Raw genomic sequence first — 20,014 nt, 5'->3', positions numbered from 1 at the left:
AGCAGCCTTCCTTGCTGGAAGGTCAGCTGCTCTTATCCTAGGCAACACTGAGCTAACATGTAATTGAACAAGAAGCGACACATTTAATCCTAGGTCGATGTGATTATGTTGGGCCAAGGATCATTGATGTTTTCATGCAGTTATTTTTCACTTTTAGGTAGGGAAGAATGCCTTAGTTGTTGATAACAGGGTGCTGCAGAAGATGGCATCAGCGTAGGATGCTAAAAGCAAAAGGCTTATGAAATGAAAACCTTCCCTCTCCCCATCTCCCTCAACCCTTGCGATTCTCTCATGATCCCCTGAATGCCGCATCCCCTTGTCTGTTGGCATGCATTTCCTTTACCACATGACACCCTTTGCCTGGAAAGTTCCCCCACTAGCTGAATCTGTAGTCTTGGAATGCCCTTTAATGATTAGATACCATAGTTTTCACTTTGACCTCACCCACCCTGGACTCAGTTCGCTTTGCATGATAGTTTTGCATTGGAATGGCAATAGTTTTGTTTTATTGAGCATGATTTTTATTTTTGTGGGTCAATCCTAATTTCTTTTCTATTTCCTTTTCTTTCCTCAATGTCTGCTGCACCCTGTTTCGTCTCCTCCATCCATCTCGTCGCCGTGGTTACGCTGCTCCGTAACACTGCATTACGGTCCTGGCACACCCGCACACAACCACCCACCCTCCTTCCTTCCACCTCCACCCCTCCGCCTCTGTGCATCGTTATCAAAAAAACTGGCGGATGTCGCGGTGCTTGTTGTCCAATTAGGGTGAAAATTCCTTCCTACAGGCGACCGTGGCAAAACTGGGACCTCTTCCTCGTATTCTTGCCGATATCACCAAATCAATGACCAACCCTACGCCAATACAGCAGCAGCTGAGGCGTTTCACTGAGCACAGCTCTAGTCCAAACGTCAGTGGCAGTCTCTCCTCAGGGCTTCAGAAGATATTTGAGGACCCCACTGATGGGTATGTAACAGCCAGAGCTCAAGGGAAGATGTGGGCTAAGGGGGTTGGTCGTCCTGTTGGAGTTGAGCGCACCGTCATCGGAGCTGTCTGCCCAGGCCAGCTGTAGGAGTGGGGAGCTTGGTCCTCTGTCACGGGCAATACACAGTCCCAGTAAGAGGTGCGCAAGGTGGCACTGGAGACCTGAAGCTTTTGACTTACCCAGGTCTGAAACGTGTCTCTAGGAGTCAATGACTTCAGCCGCTAAAAACTGGTTTTGCAATTTACTGCCGGTCCGAGTGTTCGTATGCGTAGTCAGCCATAACATTTCCTTTTGGCTATCAGGCCACTTATTTACTACTAATGAAAAAACTAGGCTGTAGGTGGAACGTGTTACCAGTGGGACAGCAAAAATAGTTCCTCCTCTGTTTAGTGCAGCGTTTCTCACCCTGTAAAAGCTGTTAAGCAAAAAGCTGTGACAGAAGTGCCAAAGAGCTTGGATGGTCTCAGAGTAGTTCCTGCGCTGTCAGGTACAAAGGCCAGTTTTGTCATGTGGAAACATCTGCGCTCTGAGCTTACATATAGATCTACAGGAGCCTTCATGCAACTCCTGCAGCATCTTCAGACCCCTGAAATACATAACGCTGGCGAAGGGTTAAATGGGATCTGAACTGCTCCAAAGTCTCGCTGGAGACAGAAGTGTCTGAGGGGGAAGGGTTTGGTGGGAATGGTTTACATTTCACCTGTGAAAAAAAATAAAGATGAAGCACTTCTTGAATCAAACGTAATTCTCAAAGATAAGTGGTAATTAAGGAAGAGTGTGTTCTGACTTGAACACAAAAAGCTCATAAAAGGAAATCTGGTTCCTTGAAGCTTTCAGTTGGGGGGGAGGTTAAATGAGGTAGAAAGACTTCTCTGGGACAGATCTCTCAGCATCTTGGTTGCTTAAAAATTAACCAAATTCCTTTCCACTCCACAGTGACTTGCATAAGCTGAAGTCTCCAACCCAGGAAAATGTAGATGGATATTTTAGGGGCAAGACCTTACTGTTGGTTCAGCAGGCATCCACCCAGAGCATGACTTACTCAGATAAGGATGAAAGGGACAGCATCTTGCCCAATGGACGTAGCATCTCTCTCATGGACCTCCAGGATCCTCACACGGCTCACAGTGACCATGCTTCTATCATGCACGATGTGCCTTTGCGCTTGGCCGGCAGCCAGCTCTCCATCACCCAGGTGGCGAACATCAAACAGCTGTGGGAAACTCAGAGCACACCCCAGAGCGCTCCCCAGGTGAGGAGGCCTCTGCACCCGGCTTTAAACCAACAGGGCAGCCTCCAGCCTCTGTCGTTCCAGAACCCGGTTTACCATCTCAACAACCCAACCCCGCCGATGCCGAAGGCCTCTGTGGACTCCAGCCTGGAGAACCTGAGCACTGCCAGCTCCCGGAGCCGAAGCAACAGCGAAGACTTCAAACTCAGCGGACCCAGCAACAGCAGCATGGAGGACTTCACCAAGCGCAGCACGCAGAGTGAGGACTTCTCCCGGCGCCACGCAGTCCCAGACAAGCACGTCCCCATTGCGCTGCCCCGCCAGAACAGCAGCAGCCAAGCACAGATCCGCAAAATGGACCAAGCCGGGCTGGGCGCCAGGGCCAAAGCCCCACAGTCCTTGCCACACAGTGCTTCCCTGCGGAGCACGGGCAGCGTGTCGGGAGTGTCGGGGGCCATGGTGGCTGAACCCCTTCAGAATGGGAGCCGGTCCCGGCAGCAGTCCTCGTCCTCTAGAGAGAGCCCTGTCCCAAAGGTGAGGGCAATTCAGAGGCAACAAACGCAGCAGGTAAGGAAAGCCTTTTTCCAGGCGCTTTCTGCTTTGATGTTTAGCTGATTGCTGCCGACCTTCAAAGCTTTTTGACCATTGAGTTGAATCAAGAGTACTGGCACTGAAGCGAATGGCCGGTAGCAAGTGTAAGGAGTAGTCATGCTTGTTACCCTTACAGGCTTGGCAAGCCTAGCTTACCTATTATTTTGCGATGATTTTGCACTAAATTTGGGGGGGGGGGGGGGGGGGGAAGTTTCCCATTTACTAAGGTAGCAGCAAGCCTGCTGAAAGAAACAAAACTTGAAAATTTCTCTGAATAAAAAACACAACCAAGAACAACAGAAGCAGCTTTGTTCCAAATCGTAGCTAAGATCACCACGTGAGACTGCATTTGCCCTGTGGTGCTAATTTAAAAGCACGGCTACCTAAAAACAGAGACATAAACAAAGATAAAATACCATAGAAAAACTGCTGCCAAAATAATAAATAAGTGCCGTTGTCTTAAGTGTGGAGAAATCTATATCTCACCATGATGCAACAATCTATTGCTGGTCCCCAAATAAATACTGCTTTTTCATTAATCATCCCAAACTATGAATAATGCAAACACTTTCTGGAAAGGAGAGCTTATATATACCAACACCTAATGCGCTTTATCAGTTGTTCATAGGCGACTGTAAATCAAGATTTTCCTGTCAAAAAGCCAGCATTCCTTTACCTTAAGGAAAAAAAAAATCCTGTTGTGATTTGCTGTGTATGAAAATATTTTCCTGCATTAGTTTAATCTTAAAGAGAAAATAAGTATTTAAATGCTTGGCACTACAGTGAAGGTAGAAAATGTCTTGATCTGCAGGTCAGAGAAGGTGGTTGTTTGTAAGAATGTCACATTCACGCATACAGATCAGCTGGGCAGGGTGAGGCTCTCAAAGGCAACACCTGCACTATTCTTTGGTGTTAAGTGGTTTCGTCTGTGGTCACTGTGAGGGTAAACATGGTCATGTTTGATTTACCTTACCTAGGATAGAAGGCTTTTTTTTTTAGCTCCTGCTTTCCACAAGACCTTCTGAGAAGGATGCTTCTCTGCACACAGCCATGAGCGAGGACTTAGCTCCAGAAAGTTGCAGCCTCTGAGACTGCACCGTGCTGCTGGTGAAGTTACATCCACCAGGACCAGGAGGTTATGATCCTCCTTGCTGACGTTGCCCTGTTGGCAAAAGCACTGGTGAAATATGGTTATGCAGGGAGAAGGTTTTTGGCTCGTAAGGTAAAGCTGGCAGAAGAACTTAGTTGCCGGCGTGAGCTCCCACTCTGCCGAAGGTTTTACTGGTATCTCTGTTGCTGTAGCTTTCTTGGCAAACTCCTGAATGTTACAGTCGAAAGGAGGAAAACCTGGATGACGCCTGGGAACCCAGGACCAATCAGGGCTTCAAAACTACTTTGATACCTCAATTTCATTAAAGTACAAGGAGATCAGAAACACTGAATCACAAAGCAAAGCTTAATATGCCAAGTTAGTAATACCAAAAAAAATAATTGTGTATTATTTGAAGTGTATATGTTTGTGTCCTCCTTTGGAGCCTGTGTTTTATATTTGGGCATAGATGCGTTGATTGGTAAAGTATGTTGAATACAACTAAGCCTAGTGCGGAGGTGGTACAAAATGTTTAGGCCAGTAATAAGGATAAATTTGAAGGATAAACTCCCTTTGCAGTTTTCAGGCGTCCAGTGTGAACCTCTGTTGTATGATCTGCTGAGTTTTATTGTACGGTTCTGTGTAGTGTCCTGGCCAAAATCCACGGGGAGCTGGTGCCTTTCCTCAGGGCTTGTTCTGGGAAGCGCCTACACAAATACACAAAGAAGGCTTTACTTTGAAGGTGTTAGAGTAAGGAGGAGAAAGTACAGGTGGTGTGTCTCCAGTCTTTGTGCGTACACCTTACACGGGTGGCTTCTGTCCTGTGCGTATTTATGAGAAATGTTCAGTTAGCTGTTTGCAAAGCCCTGGCTCTTCTCATCTTAAATTGCTGGTTACCCAGCTGCCCCCAAGGAAATGCATTACCTTTGCTTGTTTAGCATCAAAGTGGCTGTCTCAGACTTGCCTCTTCTCCGGTGACTTTTTACGTTCAGCTTCATAGGCGCCTGCGACTACGACTGGCTTCAGGGCAGTCTCCTTCCCCTCTCTTGTAGGCGATGTGCGTCTACTTATTTTTCCACTCTACTTTCCATACTAATTGTTTCCCCTGGATTCGTTAGAGCACTTGCTTCTACTTTATTCAGAGAAATCAATTTGTTCTTTCCTTCCCCGCACTCTTGAGAAATGTCTTGAAGTGTGCCAAATCGAGTGGCCGTAATTTTTTTGAGGCAAATTCCATTGCATCCTTTTAATTGCAAATTGTGTTGTGGAATTCTGCTCTTATTTAAAAAAGAAAAAGAGAAAAGAGAAGTTGGGCATGTTCTTTCTGGGCTTGTTCTTTCTAGGCATGCTTTGTGGGCGTTATAATTATTAGACTCTGTTCTCTACAAGTCCCATTTGTTTCTGAATATAGAGCTAGGCCCTTTGTTTGCTGGGAGAGGTCACTTTTTGCCTTCCATTTCCATTTAGTAGGTAGGTGGGAACAGAAATGTCAGTGTGTTCCTCTGGAAGAGAAGCAAAGAGGGGAATTAATACACGTTCCTAGCAGGCTTTTTCTTTCCCCCCCCCTTTATTGGAGTATAACTCATAACCTATTACCATGTGAAGCGCTTGCCATCCACTTGGTCTTTGTAGGCTTTCTGAGTTTGGCTGCTGAAAATATTCTGTCCTGCAGCTTGTGAGGTTGTTTGGCAAGGTTTGCTGCCGAGCGGCACTCGGTTACAAGGCTGGTGATGTAGTTTATAGTCACCCTTCTGCTGCTTAGTCATCCATAACTCCAATGAACCGTGACGCTGTTCATCCGTAGCTGTTCCTAATTCCTCCAGCAATTCCTGGAGCCAGTGTATTTACCTCCGAGAAGAGTCTGTTGGTGGCAGAGCCACACACAGTTCATAGTCGCCCTCTCCATGGCTGCCTCACAGCAAATGTCATCAAAAAAAAAAAATCTAAGGAGCTTTGCTAAGCTGTCACACTGCACTTGAAGGGGGCTGTTAGCCTTTCTGCTGTGAAGGCTTCCTTCTAGAAAAAAGGCCTCTGCCTAAATCCAGGGGTTTTTGCCTAATTCCTACTCCTTTCTTTTGCCTTTATACCCTTCGCTGAGCCTTCTTCCAGTGCCGGAGTCTTCATCGCTGCTCGGGACAGCCGAGCCCGTTGCAGGCAGATCCTCTGGCCAGAGCTGGATGCGTGCAGCGCGCACCAGCCCTGTTCTCCTGAGCAAGGGAAACAGGAATGGAGGTTGACATTACCTCTCACCTGACTCATGTCAAAGAAGCTGTTGCTCCCCCGTGAAGAGCTCCTCGCTGGATCTGAGACTTTGGTGTCCCCCTGCCATGGAGCACATTTCGCTTTGGTGCCATAGTGGAACGAGGCAGTGAGCTGAAGAGCTGCTTGAGCACAAAAAGAAGCTAAAGTTGGGGTGGGGAGGGGGGAAGTCGATATTTCGCATTTCTCAAAAAGTTAAGACAGTGTTGCTCTTTCAGGGGTAATTATGCTAATTCCTGTGCTTATAAACTTGTCTTTGTCCATGAAAATTGCTTGGAATTTGTAGCAAGCTGTTATTTTCCCCAGCCAGCAGAGAGTTTCTTGTTTCTTTTCTTGGCTTCCTTTTCGGATTCCCTTAAAGAGGATAGCCTCCGATGATATTTTACAGTTCTCCTAGGAAGCACTGCTGGCTATGATTCCTTTCACAGCCTTGTCTGAGCATATATGCTACCATAGACCATCTAGATCTGATAGGCACTATGGTGATAACGTTACACCTTTTTGCCGCTGTTAAGTGCTGCTGTGCTGTCTCGTATCCAAGCCGTGCAGCCCCGTGCTCCATTGCAAAGTCTGTCTGCAGCCTGGCTGAGAAACCCGTGCCCAAGTTAAGCTCTTCAATACTCAAAAAAAAAAAACCCCAATCTGTCTTACCTGGACAGGGTGCAAACGAAACTTTGTCGCTCTGTTTTCTTTGTGAGAGAAATCACAGGTCGAGAAAGCCTTACTGACAATCTGGCAAAGGGGAAATGTGGATGTGAGCAGGATTTGGAAACAAGAGCTTTCCCAGAGAGAAGCTCACTTAGAGAGGAAGAAAAATGTCTCAAGTGCATTGGTTTTAGAGAGACTCGAGTGCTGTGGGTCCAAGTCAAGGGAGGATGAAGTAGCTCTGCAAGAGAGGTTTTGGGGATCCTTTGAGACCGACAGATTCATGGTTGTTTTCCTCATCCAAATAAACTGGATTTTAGAGCTGATTTGTATGTAGTTTCTGTGAAAAATGCTTACAGGCATCTCTGCTCCAGGTTCAGTCGCCCGTGGACTCAGCCACAATGTCACCAGTGGAAAGGACAGCTGCGTGGGTTCTCAATAACGGACAGTATGAAGAAGTGGAGGAGGACACAGAGCAGAATCCAGACGAAGTCAAGCATGCTGAGAAGGTAGATTTTATTCTGTATGCAGCGGACTTGAGGGCACTCAGTGAGTCCTGTCCGCTCCACTGCCGAATCCAGAACAGAGCAGCTTTCGGGTGCTGCTTTGACAAGAGTCGTGCTTCCAAACACAGGTTGTATCGGCATAAGTTGCCGCTCTACATACTGTCACACAGATGTGTAGTACAGTACCTCATACTGTAGATTAACGCACGTACAGGCTGTAGCATGTCAAATGGGTGCAGATTGACATAGCTGAGAATTTGTACATTTACAGGCTGGTATTCGGCACTGATGTGCGTCATGAGTCACACTGCCTAAGTGTACTAGATCCTGCTCAAGTCATTATTTTTTACGACAACACTATAGCTACAGCATACTGCCATTTTTCTATGCATGCAAAACTTTTCGGTGATCATTAAACACCATTTTAAAAAAATTGCAATTGTTAACCTGACTAAGTGTAGCTTAAGATATGCTAACTGATCGTACAAGGCCCCGTAAATGCAACTCAGTAGTTGCATTCAAATTTTGTCTTGGACTTCACCTGGGGCAAATGCCTGTCATTTAGGTAGTACAGTGTTTCTGGGCTACACAGACGTCCATGTCTGTTTTGTTAAAGCATATTTATTTTCAGGAGTAGATACCAGTTTTCCAAATTCAGTTACGTCTATATGCCGCTATGGTGATGAAATTTAGTAAGAGGTTTGGTATTTTGAGAAGGCAGGGAACGAGGAGGAGAACATTTGGTGGACAAGAAGCAGGATCATAGGATTATTAGGAAAGGTGAATGAAGCCCAAACTAAGTGGGATGTGTTGAGATTCCTTGCACTATTGCAGAAGTGATTGTCCACAGAGATGGTAAGTAGAAGAACAAGACCTCAGCCAAGTAAAATTCAGGCTCTATATTGTAGTGAATGATTTGCTCTGTCTTCACGCGTGGTTTCATGCCTCGATTAGGTCTTGAAGAATAAACTATTTGGGTCCCATACTGGTCCCCTGGGTCCCCAGGACACTTCTACAGTTGAGCACTATTAGCAGCTTCTGTCTGGGAACTGCTTGAGTCTGGAGTAACTGGGGATGTTACCGGTGAGGGCTGAGGAGCCATGTCAGAGCCCTCTGCTTAAATTGTGCTGCAGAATGACATCCTGCAGTGGGGGAATAGCTTCATTCTCACTGGGACCCTACGTGCTCCTTGTCTGTGCTTGCCCACAGTTGTTTGCTTGTCATTTCCTTCACATCTATTAATTTATTTCTCATGAAAAAGACAATGCCCTTCTCTGAACAGCAGCAGAAAATTACAATGATCTGATCTCTTCCTTCTCCCTTTGCATCTGATTCTTTCCTTCCACCTGCAGTATGAACAAGAAATAGCGAAGCTGAAGGAGCGCCTGAAGGTGTCAAGTCGCCGGTTGGAGGAGTATGAGCGGCGGCTCCTGGTGCAAGAGCAGCAAATGCAGAAGCTGCTGATGGAGTACAAGTCTAGGCTGGAAGACAGTGAGGAGAGACTGCGCAGGCAACAGGAGGAGAAGGACAGCCAGATGAAAAGTATCATCAGCAGGTGAGGCTTTAGGAAGTTTGGGACTGTGTAGGTCCAGAAGCTCCCCTGGGTCACACGTTCTCTTTGACACTAGAGAAGGTAGTTGCTCCTTGATATCTCTGGACTGATACTATCCTGCCTTAGAGATGAAGAAACTTGAGATGCCGGTGTAGAAACTTGCCTCGGATTTCCAGGAGGGTGAAGGAAAAGATGCAGGAATTTTTAACCCTGGTTTCTGTTGTACTTATAACAGGTCTTTTTGCTTTGTTTGGAATCTGTACTCAAGGCAGCAGCTTTTCAGGCAGTTGCATTTTTGGCAATGTCCATTTTGAGAATAACAAGGTTAGGCAATCGGGAGTGTTAGATGGATAGATAAGCTTTTCCGAGCGCAGCGGAATTCTTCTCTTGCCAGGACAATCAGAGAAGTTAAATGAACAGGCCAGAGTACCTGAAACACTCTGGAACAGTTTAATGTCCTGATTTGTACCTCTTTTTGCTCATCAGACTCATGGCAGTTGAAGAGGAGCTGAAGAAGGATCATGCAGAGATGCAAGCTGTCATCGATGCAAAGCAGAAAATTATTGATGCGCAGGTAAGGAGCTCAGGATCTCCAAACCCCAAGTGTTCTGTGTGTAGAACCCATTATTTTCCCTTATCCTCCTGCCCCGACATTGTTCTCTAGCACCCAAGCCAGCATTGGCCCATGGTGTTGTACGTGTGACTTACTGCCTTCTAGGAGAGAATTGGGTTTTTTAACGGTAAAGACTGTACTGTCAGACACTGGGCTTTGAGGAAGCCTGACAATAAATCACAGGACTGACTGCTTCTCCAAAACATTTTCTTCTCCGTGAGATCCCAAGGCGGTAAAGGAATAGTGGTGTATTGTACAGACATTGTTCTGAGTGGGAAGTCTGGAAAAGCTGTGCTTCATACCAGCATAGTTTAACGGCCATGTGCATGCATCTCAGCTATGCAAGCTAAAAGCACGGCTTTGAACGTTTGAGTCAAGAAAAGAGAATGCTTGCAATGGAGCGTTGCCCTGTATAATGTCCTGTGTGGCATTTCACCCCATCTGACTGTCCACGTCGGTCCTGGAGAAATGCCCGTTTTGCCACAAACCTGCGGTGCTTGCCTCAGTCAACACATTAGCGGTGGAAAGCGGGACCCAGTGGGCAATGCATGCAGGGGTGTTGTGTGGGATCGTTTCAGCTGTTCTTCTGTGTCTGTGCTGATCGCTGATCCCAGAGAGCAAAGCTTGTACCACAGAACCTGAGACTGGTTTGATATCTGCCTGCCGTGTTATGTTTGTGATACTTGCATTTGGAGGGCATCCTTCCTGCTTCTGGGCTTTTTGGTAGTCCCAACTGTAAACTTTCCTTAATAGATAATCTCAAGATGACCTGTTTGAGGAATGACCCAAGCTATTTCAGAAAGTTGTTTCCCTTCATAAAGAGCTGGGTGGGGGGGAGCCTCAGTTGAACCTTGTTAAAGACGGTACTGGTGTATTAGGACACAGGCAGAAGTGAGCACAAACGGTCACACCCTGGCCATTTTTTTTCCTGTTGAATGGCCAGCGATGATAGAAATGTTTCAGCTCACATGGAACTGTAGGGGAAATACAAAGTAGAAAAAAAAAAAAAGTGGTTTTAAAAGCCTGGTAACATTAGGAGCATATTTCTGGCAGATTTCTTTCTGATAACTTGAAAAGTTCTGGTTTTCCTGCTGCCTCTGCCCATTTTCCCACAGTTCTTCAGAAAGACTGTTCGTGGAAGTTGGGTTTTTGGATCTGCGCCATCTAATCTGAATAAATCACTTGTGTACAATAATATGGCACTTCCGTTACCTAGCCTTGCAGAACAAAAAGAAACCCCTGCTGGAATTACAGCATATATAGTTCCTAGCTATTGTGCAAGATGCTCTACAAGGAGACACCAGTGTAGTCGCCTTTTCTAGATGCAGCTTAAGATTAAGTCCTTTCTGTGACGACTTGCACTCAAAATGCAAAGTGGGAGAGTGCAGTGCTAGAGAATGGACTGGCATGTAGTCAGTCACCGTATTTTTTTTTTTTTTTTATTTTCTTGGTGCTGGGGGAACAGTACGGCAGCCTCTGGTCTGATCAAGGAGTATGGCAAGTGGCAGCTGGAGTAGAAGTTGAACGTGCTGGGCCATTTTTCATTGATGGGCACAGTCAGGGCATCTTGCTGTTCTGTTACACACTGATGGAATGACAGCTCATCCAAAGAGCAGCCTGGTTTTTGAAGGAGATGCTGCCTTTTTCATCTGCCTCGAGAAGGTGAAAGGGGCACTGAGAACCCTCATAAAAAGTGATTTGGGGAGGCAAGGATTTGAGAGATTGTGACTTGAATAAGAAATTTGCCCTTCCCTTTGTTACCTGTCCATGCCAGTAGGCTCTCAGGCTCGCTGTGAGGTTATGGACCAGCAAGGCGGAGGGTGGACCAGTCTCATCCCTCAGGGTGGCAGAGGGGAACTGCTGCTCACTTGTGAAAGCTTCAAACCCTCAGGGCTGGAAAGGGGTGGTCCTTGATTACACTTGGTCGAACGATGCATTGTTTATCACCTGCAACAGAAATTGTTGAAAAAAACAGCAGCAAAACAGTGGCATTGGTGATTCTTTTTTGAATTGGACACCTTTTTCTTTTCAAGTGCTGTTAGCTGCTTGGGCAAGCAAGGTCATCAGCGAACCTTAACTGCTTCAGTGTCATCCAGTTCACGGAGGGAGCTTAGTTGTCACTGCCCTTTCATGGGTGCCTGAGCAGCAGAGGAAACCAATGAAAGATTCAGAACAGACACACCAGAGGAGGCCAAATGTTCGCTGGGTTCTGTAGCAATCCCTTTAAGTTGCACTTGGAAGATTTTTCTTAGTCTGTGATTCATTTGGCAAAGGGCTATAGCAGTGGCTAGAAAAGAAAAGGTCTTTTTTTATGTGAGAGGGATGGAGTGGAGTTGGGACCTTGTTTATCACACCTGTTTGAAGGGTTTAAACGGCTGCTAGGGAGCAGCAGTAACTGGGCTTCATGTGCTTAGTTACGTCACCACCAGACGCTTTTCAGGATTTGCTCTTTTGCCCTGTGGTGAGGTGCAGCACCCAGTACCGCACCAACCCACCAGGACAGCCGCCTTCTCGGGGCACGTGTGCCCTGTGGTTCCAGAGACCGCCTCTGGATCCCCGCCGGAGCAGGGGCTAGGTCTGGCTAAACTCTCTCCTTGGAGCAGCGGAGCTGCAAAGAGTACTGGCCCAGTTGCTATTGCAAGTGACATCTCCGCTGTGTTAAATTACAGGTCATAAATGGGGATGAGATAATTCAAACAGGCAAGTAAACCCAATCAGTTCTCTAGCTGAGCAGTACCCGGTCCTGGCCCAGCGCGCTGCCCTCCTACCCATTCCAGCTCCTCCCACTCCCTGCGCCCAATTCCTGCGTGTTAGAGACACCTTTGCTAGACTGTATTTTCCTCTGAGTGAGACGATGCCTCCACTCACCAAGTGCATGCTGTTAAGATTGATTTTCCCAGCGTAGATTTCCAGCTGTTTTGCAAACTGGCGTAGTGAGCGCTCGTCAGTGCCAGGGAATAACCAGCCTTTACATTTTTAACTCTTTGGAAAGCCATCTTCTTTGGAAAGAAATTTTAATTTTAAATTATATATTCCGGGTGAAATTTAGTTGGAGGAGGAGGAGCTTTAACTTGCCGAAGAACCCATTTCTGCTGAGGCAGCGGTGTTTTGCAGGAGTTATTTCAACATGGGAGGAAAGGCTAAGCCTGTAACTCCTCCGTTGTCCCTTCTCCTTACTTGCGTTGACTGGATCGGGGCAAGTGCTAGAGCAGGCTACAGCCTGCCTCGCTGTTTGTTGATTTCTGATGCCTCCTCCTCCTCCCTCTGCTCTGCTGTGCAGAGCTCGGTCTCTTTGGGGGCTGTCATACAAGCACTGCTTCAGTTCTGCTTTGTTTTTGCACCCTAACACTGACCCCTGGGGGGAAACCCCCGGAGAAAAGCAAACGTTACTGGATTACCGATGTACCACGCAGCTGATGTGCTGGGATCAAAATCTCAAGGGGCTGTTGTAGCACGTAGGTCTCCTGAGCAGTGTGTCTCAACTATCCCTTCATGTTTGTGCCTCCTGTGCATCATTTTTCCTTCCATTTTGTTTCCAGTGGGCTGGACCGGGAAGAGTTCCTGCATGCACCTTTTTTCATTCAAGTTGAAATAGACATTTTTCCTTCTCAAAGAAAAAAAGCCAATCAGCTGCTAGCACGGAGAACATATTTACCTTTTGCCGTCTCTGTTGCTGCTTTCTGTGGCTGCCTTTTTTTTTTTTTTTTTTTGAGGGAAGATGAAAATTGTCATTTCTAATTGTGCCACCAACTTTTTGGCTTGACCCTCCAGTGCTTTCTCCCACTGCAGATATTCTAGCTGTTAGTAGGCTGGGTTTTGTTGAGGGTTTTTTTTTTTTTTAGTTTGTTTTTTTTTTTTCATAAATTTGAGTGCACATCCTTTAGCTTTCTGCTAAAAAGTGGAGGCTAGCACTTTCTGTGCCACAAGAATCAAAACAGGGATGTGGGGACCCCTGGACTCGACGGAGCCCGGGAGCCCCTCTGAGCTGGAATGGGTCTAGGAGCAGCGTGTTCAGTGTTTGTTCTTTGTGTTCTGTCGATGGCATCTCCCCCTCCACCCACACTGCCCTCTCCCCCTTCACCTCAAATAACCCCTTAGTTGTAGCTTTTGGCTGCTTCTTCTCTATGTTGCTGTTGCACCCTCACTCCTGCTGGTGACTGCAGGCTGCCATTATCTGCTTTTTATTTATTTATTTATTTATTTCAAGCATACCATGAATTTATTCTGAGCACACTCCATCCACAATACAGAGACAATGGCCGTTAGATACCACTTGCGCATTTCTCTGCCAGATGAAACCTCCACCACTTTTATTTTCTGCTGCCTGTTTCTGTTTTTCTAACATATTTTAAAAAAAAAAAAAATTAAATTGGCTATTGTTGTTATTAACACCAACATCCCTCACCCCCCCTCCCCCTCACCCCCCATGGCAAAATACTGCATTTCCATCTGCCTCAGCTGGAGGCTGTCTGGATAAAGCCACTGTGACCGGCTCAATTCACCAGTGGAATTTTGACTCACTGTCACCTTCCATCACGCAAAAAGCCCAGGAGGGCCAGACCGGCCCGCGAAAAGACCTTGGCACGCAGGGGCCGCGTTACCCCAAGAAAACAGAAAGAGGCAGACATCCCATCTTCCCAGAGAATGTTAGCCAAGCTGCCTCTGCCTAGAAATCATCCGAAGACACTGTCACGGCCCCGGGTCCTGGAAGTTCCCCATAAAGCAGGCTTGCGGGGCAAAGGCATTTCATTTGTGAAGGAGCTCTGACTTTGCGGGGTGTCTGTTGCAGGAGAAGCGGATCGTGTCCCTGGACTCTGCCAACACGCGGCTGATGAGTGCCCTGACGCAGGTGAAGGAGCGCTACAGCATGCAAGTCCGCAATGGCATCTCCCCAACCAATCCCACCAAGCTTTCCATCACGGAGAATGGTGAATTCAAAAACAGCAGCTGCTAACTGGGCAGATGCTGCCGGCCGTCTCCCCAGGAGAAGGGCAAGAGGGAGCAGACTCGAGAAACCTTCAAAATAGCACCCCCTTCCCCTTACAGGTTTACATAATGCTGCTAATAAAACGGAAAAAAGAGAAAGAAGAACTCTGAAAGGTGGGCTGTAATTCCCCGCTCAAGGCCAGGAGAACCGGGCTCCCGAGAACAAGTCCTTCCATATCACTGTGTAAATAGAGGGAGCTCTTGGGTCATGTACAGAAAATGCCGATGTAATATACCAAAAGGAAGTGAATACTGTAGATTTTTTTAATTATTGATATTTTTATTATTTTTTTTTTCTCTTGTTGAAAGCACTGCAGTCCTTGGAGGAGGAAGAGGGGAGTGTGAGTGCATGTGTGTTGTGGGTGAGAGAGAGAGATGAGCAGTGGGTTACGTTAGACAGCAGCTGGGTCTATCGGGCTGGCTGACACAAGTACACGAGTGGAGTGAAATAGTAGTGAAGTGAATTCTATAAGAAAATTCATCTGCTGGTTTTATTCCCCTCTTCTCTAGCTCTTCTTAAGCCGAATGCAAACTTGATAGCAAACATTTTAGCAAGAAAATTGGCTCTTGCTGGATCCTGTACCTACTTTCAGTAGGACTCCGGCAAAGAATTGTCAGTCTTTTTGAACAAGATGAAAACTTGGAGCAGCAAGCTTCTTTCCTTGCATTTGCACACAGTCAGGATTCCCATCAAACAGGCAGAGGGAATCTGCAGTTTTTCAAGGTAGGATTCTTTCTTTTTTTTACCCCAGTTCTAATGCAGTTTTATATTTTCTGTTTTGAAAATTTACAGACCTGTAAATACTTTTTTTAAAAAAAATTTCTATCCGATCCCCACTTTATGGACCACGGAGTGGCACCCTGAATTCGTTCTCTGCGCTCCATCAGGAACAGTCAGGTTAACGCTCTGAGGAAAGGGCTAACCCAAGGGTGCCCGTGCCCAGCAAAGGAGACTTCCGTATGCAAAATTTCCTTTTTTTTCCTAGAGGATTTCTGTAGTTTAACTCTTGTTCAGTTTCACTGTTTCAGCCGTTAGCTTAGCCAGTCTAGTTCCAGTGAAAGATGCTTCTGCACGTTTGTGTTAAAAGCTCTTCCATTTTCCCTGAAATTCGCCTTTCTCTGGATACTTCAGAGGGGTTTTTTTGAAGTTCTGTACACACCAGTTTTTCCTCAAGGAGTTTTGACTAAGCTTTCATCTCCAATTACTTTCAGTTGCATTTCATAGAAGCATACTTACAGGCTGTATGTGAGTGCGTATATCATTACAAGGTGACCTTCTCATGGTAGATAACAACATTCACAAACTGTAAAAGATTAACAATAAATGACACAGTATTGTCAATTCTCATGATTTCATCAAATGCCACGATATTTAGTCTGGGGTGGGTTTTTTTGGTTTTTTTAGTTTTTTTTAATCCCCAAATTCTACACTCAAGTAATAATGTGTGAATCTTCACTTTCACTTTTTGGTATATGTTTCTAGCCCCCAAATCCTCAAAGTAAATAAAGTTATTGCAACAGGAATTTAAATTTCGAATTCCAGATGTAGACTAATAACAGCGAGCGTGATTAACCGTTCAGACTAGTTATGGAAATTAGAAATTGGAAAAGTTGACTTCAAAACAAGACAAAACCTGGCGAGGGTGCCTCGGTGTGGGGTGCGTTTAGCAAACAGTTCAGGCTGCAGCTAGGAACGAGTTAATGGGGTGGCTGTGGGGGTACCTGCCTGGAATCGTACGGCCTGTGATACGGAGGAGGTCAGAGATGATGATGCCATCGCCCTCTCTGGCCTTCGTTTCTGAAGCTCTAAAATCCTACTGCGTTAAAAATGTAGGATTTTCTAAGCCAATTTCTTGACCTCCTGAAAGTGACCCATGTTGCCTTCAAGGTGAAGGACTGGCAATACTGAGAACCCAAGTTCAGTGTTCGTTGTCCAGTTTGTTTGCTCTTTGGAAATGAACCAACCTCACCTCTGTGGGCAACCGCAGCTTGTGACAGAGCGCAGTATGTTGACAGTTCCACCTGACTACTGTGTTACAGCACTGCTGCGCAAAGTCACCACACAAGCGTGTTACATTCCCAGCTGTGCATAAATGCGGAGGCCGCATCTCCTGCTCTGTAGGGCGCATAAGAAAAACGTGTACGAATCTCTCTTAGCAAGGCCTTGGCTGTTAACGTACTACATCTAGAGGAGAGCTGTCTGCAGCGAGATGAGTTTTATATTTAATGCTTAATCCTTTCAGATCAAAGCTTCTCTGGCTGCTCGACTGTGGCTTGGTACTACAGGCCAAGGAGCATCCCTGTCTTGTTCTTGGTGATCCGCAGCCAAGTCAGCGCGCTCTGACGCACCTGGGGTTGTGCTCTGCGTGTGCTCACTAGTGGTTTCTCTTCTGTACTTTCCAAACCGTCTTCCAGCTCTGGGACATTGCTGACCTCTGATATTTTCTTCCTCAAACTGTGCCTTTAAGTTCCTTCCTCTTTCCTTCTTCCTTCATGCACCGCGGCCGTAGACAGCCTATCGAGTTTGTATTAATCCCTCTTGTGAGCAGCTCTCTTTTACAAGAAACCTTGAAAAAAAAAAAAAAAAAAAACCCAAAAAAACTTAGGATCCCCTTTTTGTTGAGTGTTTTTGTGCGATCTGCATCTCCCCTCTGCTGTGTACTGTAATTACACAGCTCCATCGTGGGGAATTCGCTCCCAAAAAGTAGCCTTTTCAGATGGGCACGTGCATTGCTCACTTAATAAGCAATGCAAGACGCGAGAGCGAGCGGTCGTAGGAATACACTGACTAGAACAAGGCAGGAGCAGGTAGGTCATTCTGCTAGCGTTAGTCTAGCATTAATTTGGGAAACACATTCCACCAGAGCTCCCCAAGCTTTCTGGTAACCCATCAGAGACCTCCGGCTGAGCTGGAGCTGGAGGTTCGACACTGAAAGACTCCGAGGCGCCCGCTTTGGTTTCTGCAGGGAAATGCAATAGGGGCAACATTTCAGCCCTGATTTTTAGAGGGGAAATAACACCTGCCCCCACGTGGATACATTTTGGTGAGGGCTGCCGTGATGTATCGTTCTAATAACGCACCTTCCCCTATGTGTTTCTTAAGCTTTGTAGATTAGCTCGCTCTTCTGCAAGAGTCTGACCCATCCGTGCTGTCCTCGCAGCTTGTTGCTAGGCCGGTGGTTTCTCTTCTATTTCAGTTTCTACCCTAAAGTGCAAAGTGTGCTCCTCTGACTCCCGCTAGAGAGGGGAAGCTGCCTCTTGACCCAAAAAGGGGTGAAGGTTGCAGACTCGCAATGCTGCAAGACTAAAATCGATCAGTTGCACAACGAAAACATTACGTTCCTGAGTTCTGCAGGCAGCTGTCTCTCCTAGTTTATTACCAGGCAGCTTTCTAGAGAAATTTTAAGCTGCTTCAAGCCGACAATGTGTGAAAATGCCAGCTTCTATTTTGTCCTGTCTGATAAAATTCAAGTGGCACCAAACCACGTGGCAGCCAAAAGGTCTGTCTATTTTGGAGCAAGAGCCCTAACTGGGCCTGATCGCATTTGGTGTAAGACTAGTAGCCAGCAGCAATGAGAGGAGCAACAAACAATGCAAAGTCTGATGATGAGCGTTACAGACGTGAGGTTTTGGTTCATACTTTCAGCAAACGCATCAGGCTGTGTCTGACGCTGTTGCGAGCAACCGCTGCTCTCATTTGGAAACAGCTGAAGTAGCGCAGGAAAAATTTAATAGCCTGTAGGAGTAATACTCGCGTGCTCCTAAAACTGAAACAGAAAAGTTGCCCCATCCTGACATCTCGATCCTCGCTGGCCGCGTTCCTCGATACTGTTCTAGGATGATTCTTCCCAAACCACAAAGCCACCCGGGCTTCCAGGTTCTCCGTAAAACCTCCTGGCCGGTGTGGCGGGGCAGGGAAACGGAGCAGCGTTTTGTAGCGCTGTGTCCCTTTGCCCTGCCACGCGTGTGGTGTCCGCGGAGCCTGTGAGGGAGGAGGGGACCAGGCTGACGAGGGCAGGCACTGGTGGAGAAGAGAGGGAGCACGGCCTGGGAGTGGCGTCCTGTAACTGCTCGCTCTTTGCAATTCTAGGAATTCAGACCTTTTTTTTCAAGGGAAATAAACAGATGTCACCTCCAGGAATTACCAACTGTTATTTCCCTGGTGTATTAGAAATGGGCAGCTCTGCATAAAAGCACAGATTCATACAGCGACACATTTTGCAATATTCCTCTCCAGTGGAGTAACTCTAAGCAGGGGATCCAGAGGAGCGTGGAAAGGGATGTGTATATTTTCTAGTTAGAGAATATGAGGTGTATCCAGTAATAAATTCTGTATCCATCTAATCAGTCATCCAAGAAATGGGGTTTATTTTATGTCCTTGCAATTGCTTTGGGTTGGCTTAGGCTTTTTTTTTTTTTTTTTACATGATATATAGTTATTTCGTGTTTTAATGCTGGCTTAAACCCACCGGCTTTTAACTTCATCTGAAAACTCAATGATTGAAGTCCGTCGATTTTTACAGCAGTGCCCACGGCACGTGTCAGCAATACTTACCTGCTGAGGTCACCGCGTATGTATGAATTCTGTTTGTGCTCTGCAACAATTCTGTGTCATTCCTGGAGAACGATCCCTGTCCGAGGTGAACCGTTACATGTATTTACAGCAGCGCTTACCACGGTCAGCCACAGGTATCCAGCCAAGTGTGACAGAGCAATAAGGGTTAAATTTAGGCTGATGCTCTTAGGTATTTCCTTCTCCCCAGTAAGTTAACTCCCATGAGGGTGAGCGTGTCATTACAGATCATGCCTGCCAGGAATCCTACCTGTAAAAATAGATTTTTCTGTCTCAAGGGCCTTAATAAGAGTGTTACTACACAGAACTGTTTTACAATGATAGCTCTAAATAATTTATTTTTTATTTCAACAAAGTACACCTTAAAAAGTAATAAACTTGTTTTTCAAGCCGTATTTTTATGCTAGTAGCACTGGACTGTTTGGTCTCTGAGATTCATTTCTGCATTTCATTGCCTGGGTTTGTTCTAAAGAAGATTTATTTTTGTTCTGTGAATAATTTTTGAAGGTTCTTGTAATATGTACAGATATAGATACATTTGAGGTCTTTTATTGATATTCCTACAAAGAATACAAATAAACTTTAACTTTAAACAGTCTGGACTCAGTAAACTGATGCTGATTTAAAATTCTGCTCTTTCTGCGCTCAGGTGGTACTTGTGTTTTGAGGAACTTCAGAGCGGGGAGGGAAACGCGGGCCGTGTGACTTGTGTTTGGGACCGAGGAGCTCCCATTTGACACCTGGAGCTGCCTGGCTTAACCAAGGGGATCACGGCGGAGCAGAACAGCAGAATTCATTCCTTTCCCTTGTTTCTGTGCCTGGGGAATTTGCTGGAGCGTCTGGCACAGGTCCCAGGGCTGCGTCCCGGAGCTCGGCCACCCCTTGTCGGTGACCTCTGGCGCTTGCTGGGAAACATCTGGCCGTGCGGAGGGAGAGAGCGACGAGCTGTGGAGACACGGAGAATTGCTCCGCTGCTTCTTTT

At 46.3% G+C, this 20,014-nt stretch overlaps 1 protein-coding gene across 10 annotated transcripts in view; it reads left to right on the top strand.

Annotated features, from left to right (window-relative positions):
- Positions 1 to 19,626, top strand: part of RASAL2 (RAS protein activator like 2) — a 191,423-nt gene extending 171,797 nt beyond the window's left edge. For 3 of the 10 annotated variants that reach the window (XM_063342809.1, XM_063342811.1, XM_063342810.1), the window contains 7 exons: positions 768 to 967; positions 1,923 to 2,784; positions 7,177 to 7,311; positions 8,661 to 8,863; positions 9,347 to 9,434; positions 12,143 to 12,173; positions 14,263 to 19,623. In XM_063342809.1, coding sequence (XP_063198879.1) covers positions 768 to 967; positions 1,923 to 2,784; positions 7,177 to 7,311; positions 8,661 to 8,863; positions 9,347 to 9,434; positions 12,143 to 12,173; positions 14,263 to 14,405 — 1,662 coding nt within the window. In that variant the 3' untranslated portion in view covers positions 14,406 to 19,623. Of the gene's footprint in view, positions 1 to 767; positions 968 to 1,922; positions 2,785 to 7,176; positions 7,312 to 8,660; positions 8,864 to 9,346; positions 9,435 to 12,142; positions 12,174 to 14,262 lie in introns of all 10 variants that reach the window. The other 7 variants (XM_063342802.1, XM_063342804.1, XM_063342805.1 and 4 more) reach the window with 7 other exon arrangements.
- The last annotated feature ends 388 nt before the right edge of the window (positions 19,627 to 20,014 follow it).

This window comes from Chroicocephalus ridibundus, chromosome 8 (assembly GCF_963924245.1).
Source record: "Chroicocephalus ridibundus chromosome 8, bChrRid1.1, whole genome shotgun sequence".
In the NCBI taxonomy this organism is placed as follows: Eukaryota; Metazoa; Chordata; class Aves; order Charadriiformes; family Laridae; genus Chroicocephalus; species Chroicocephalus ridibundus.
This window is presented reverse-complemented; position numbering and strand designations above follow the sequence as displayed.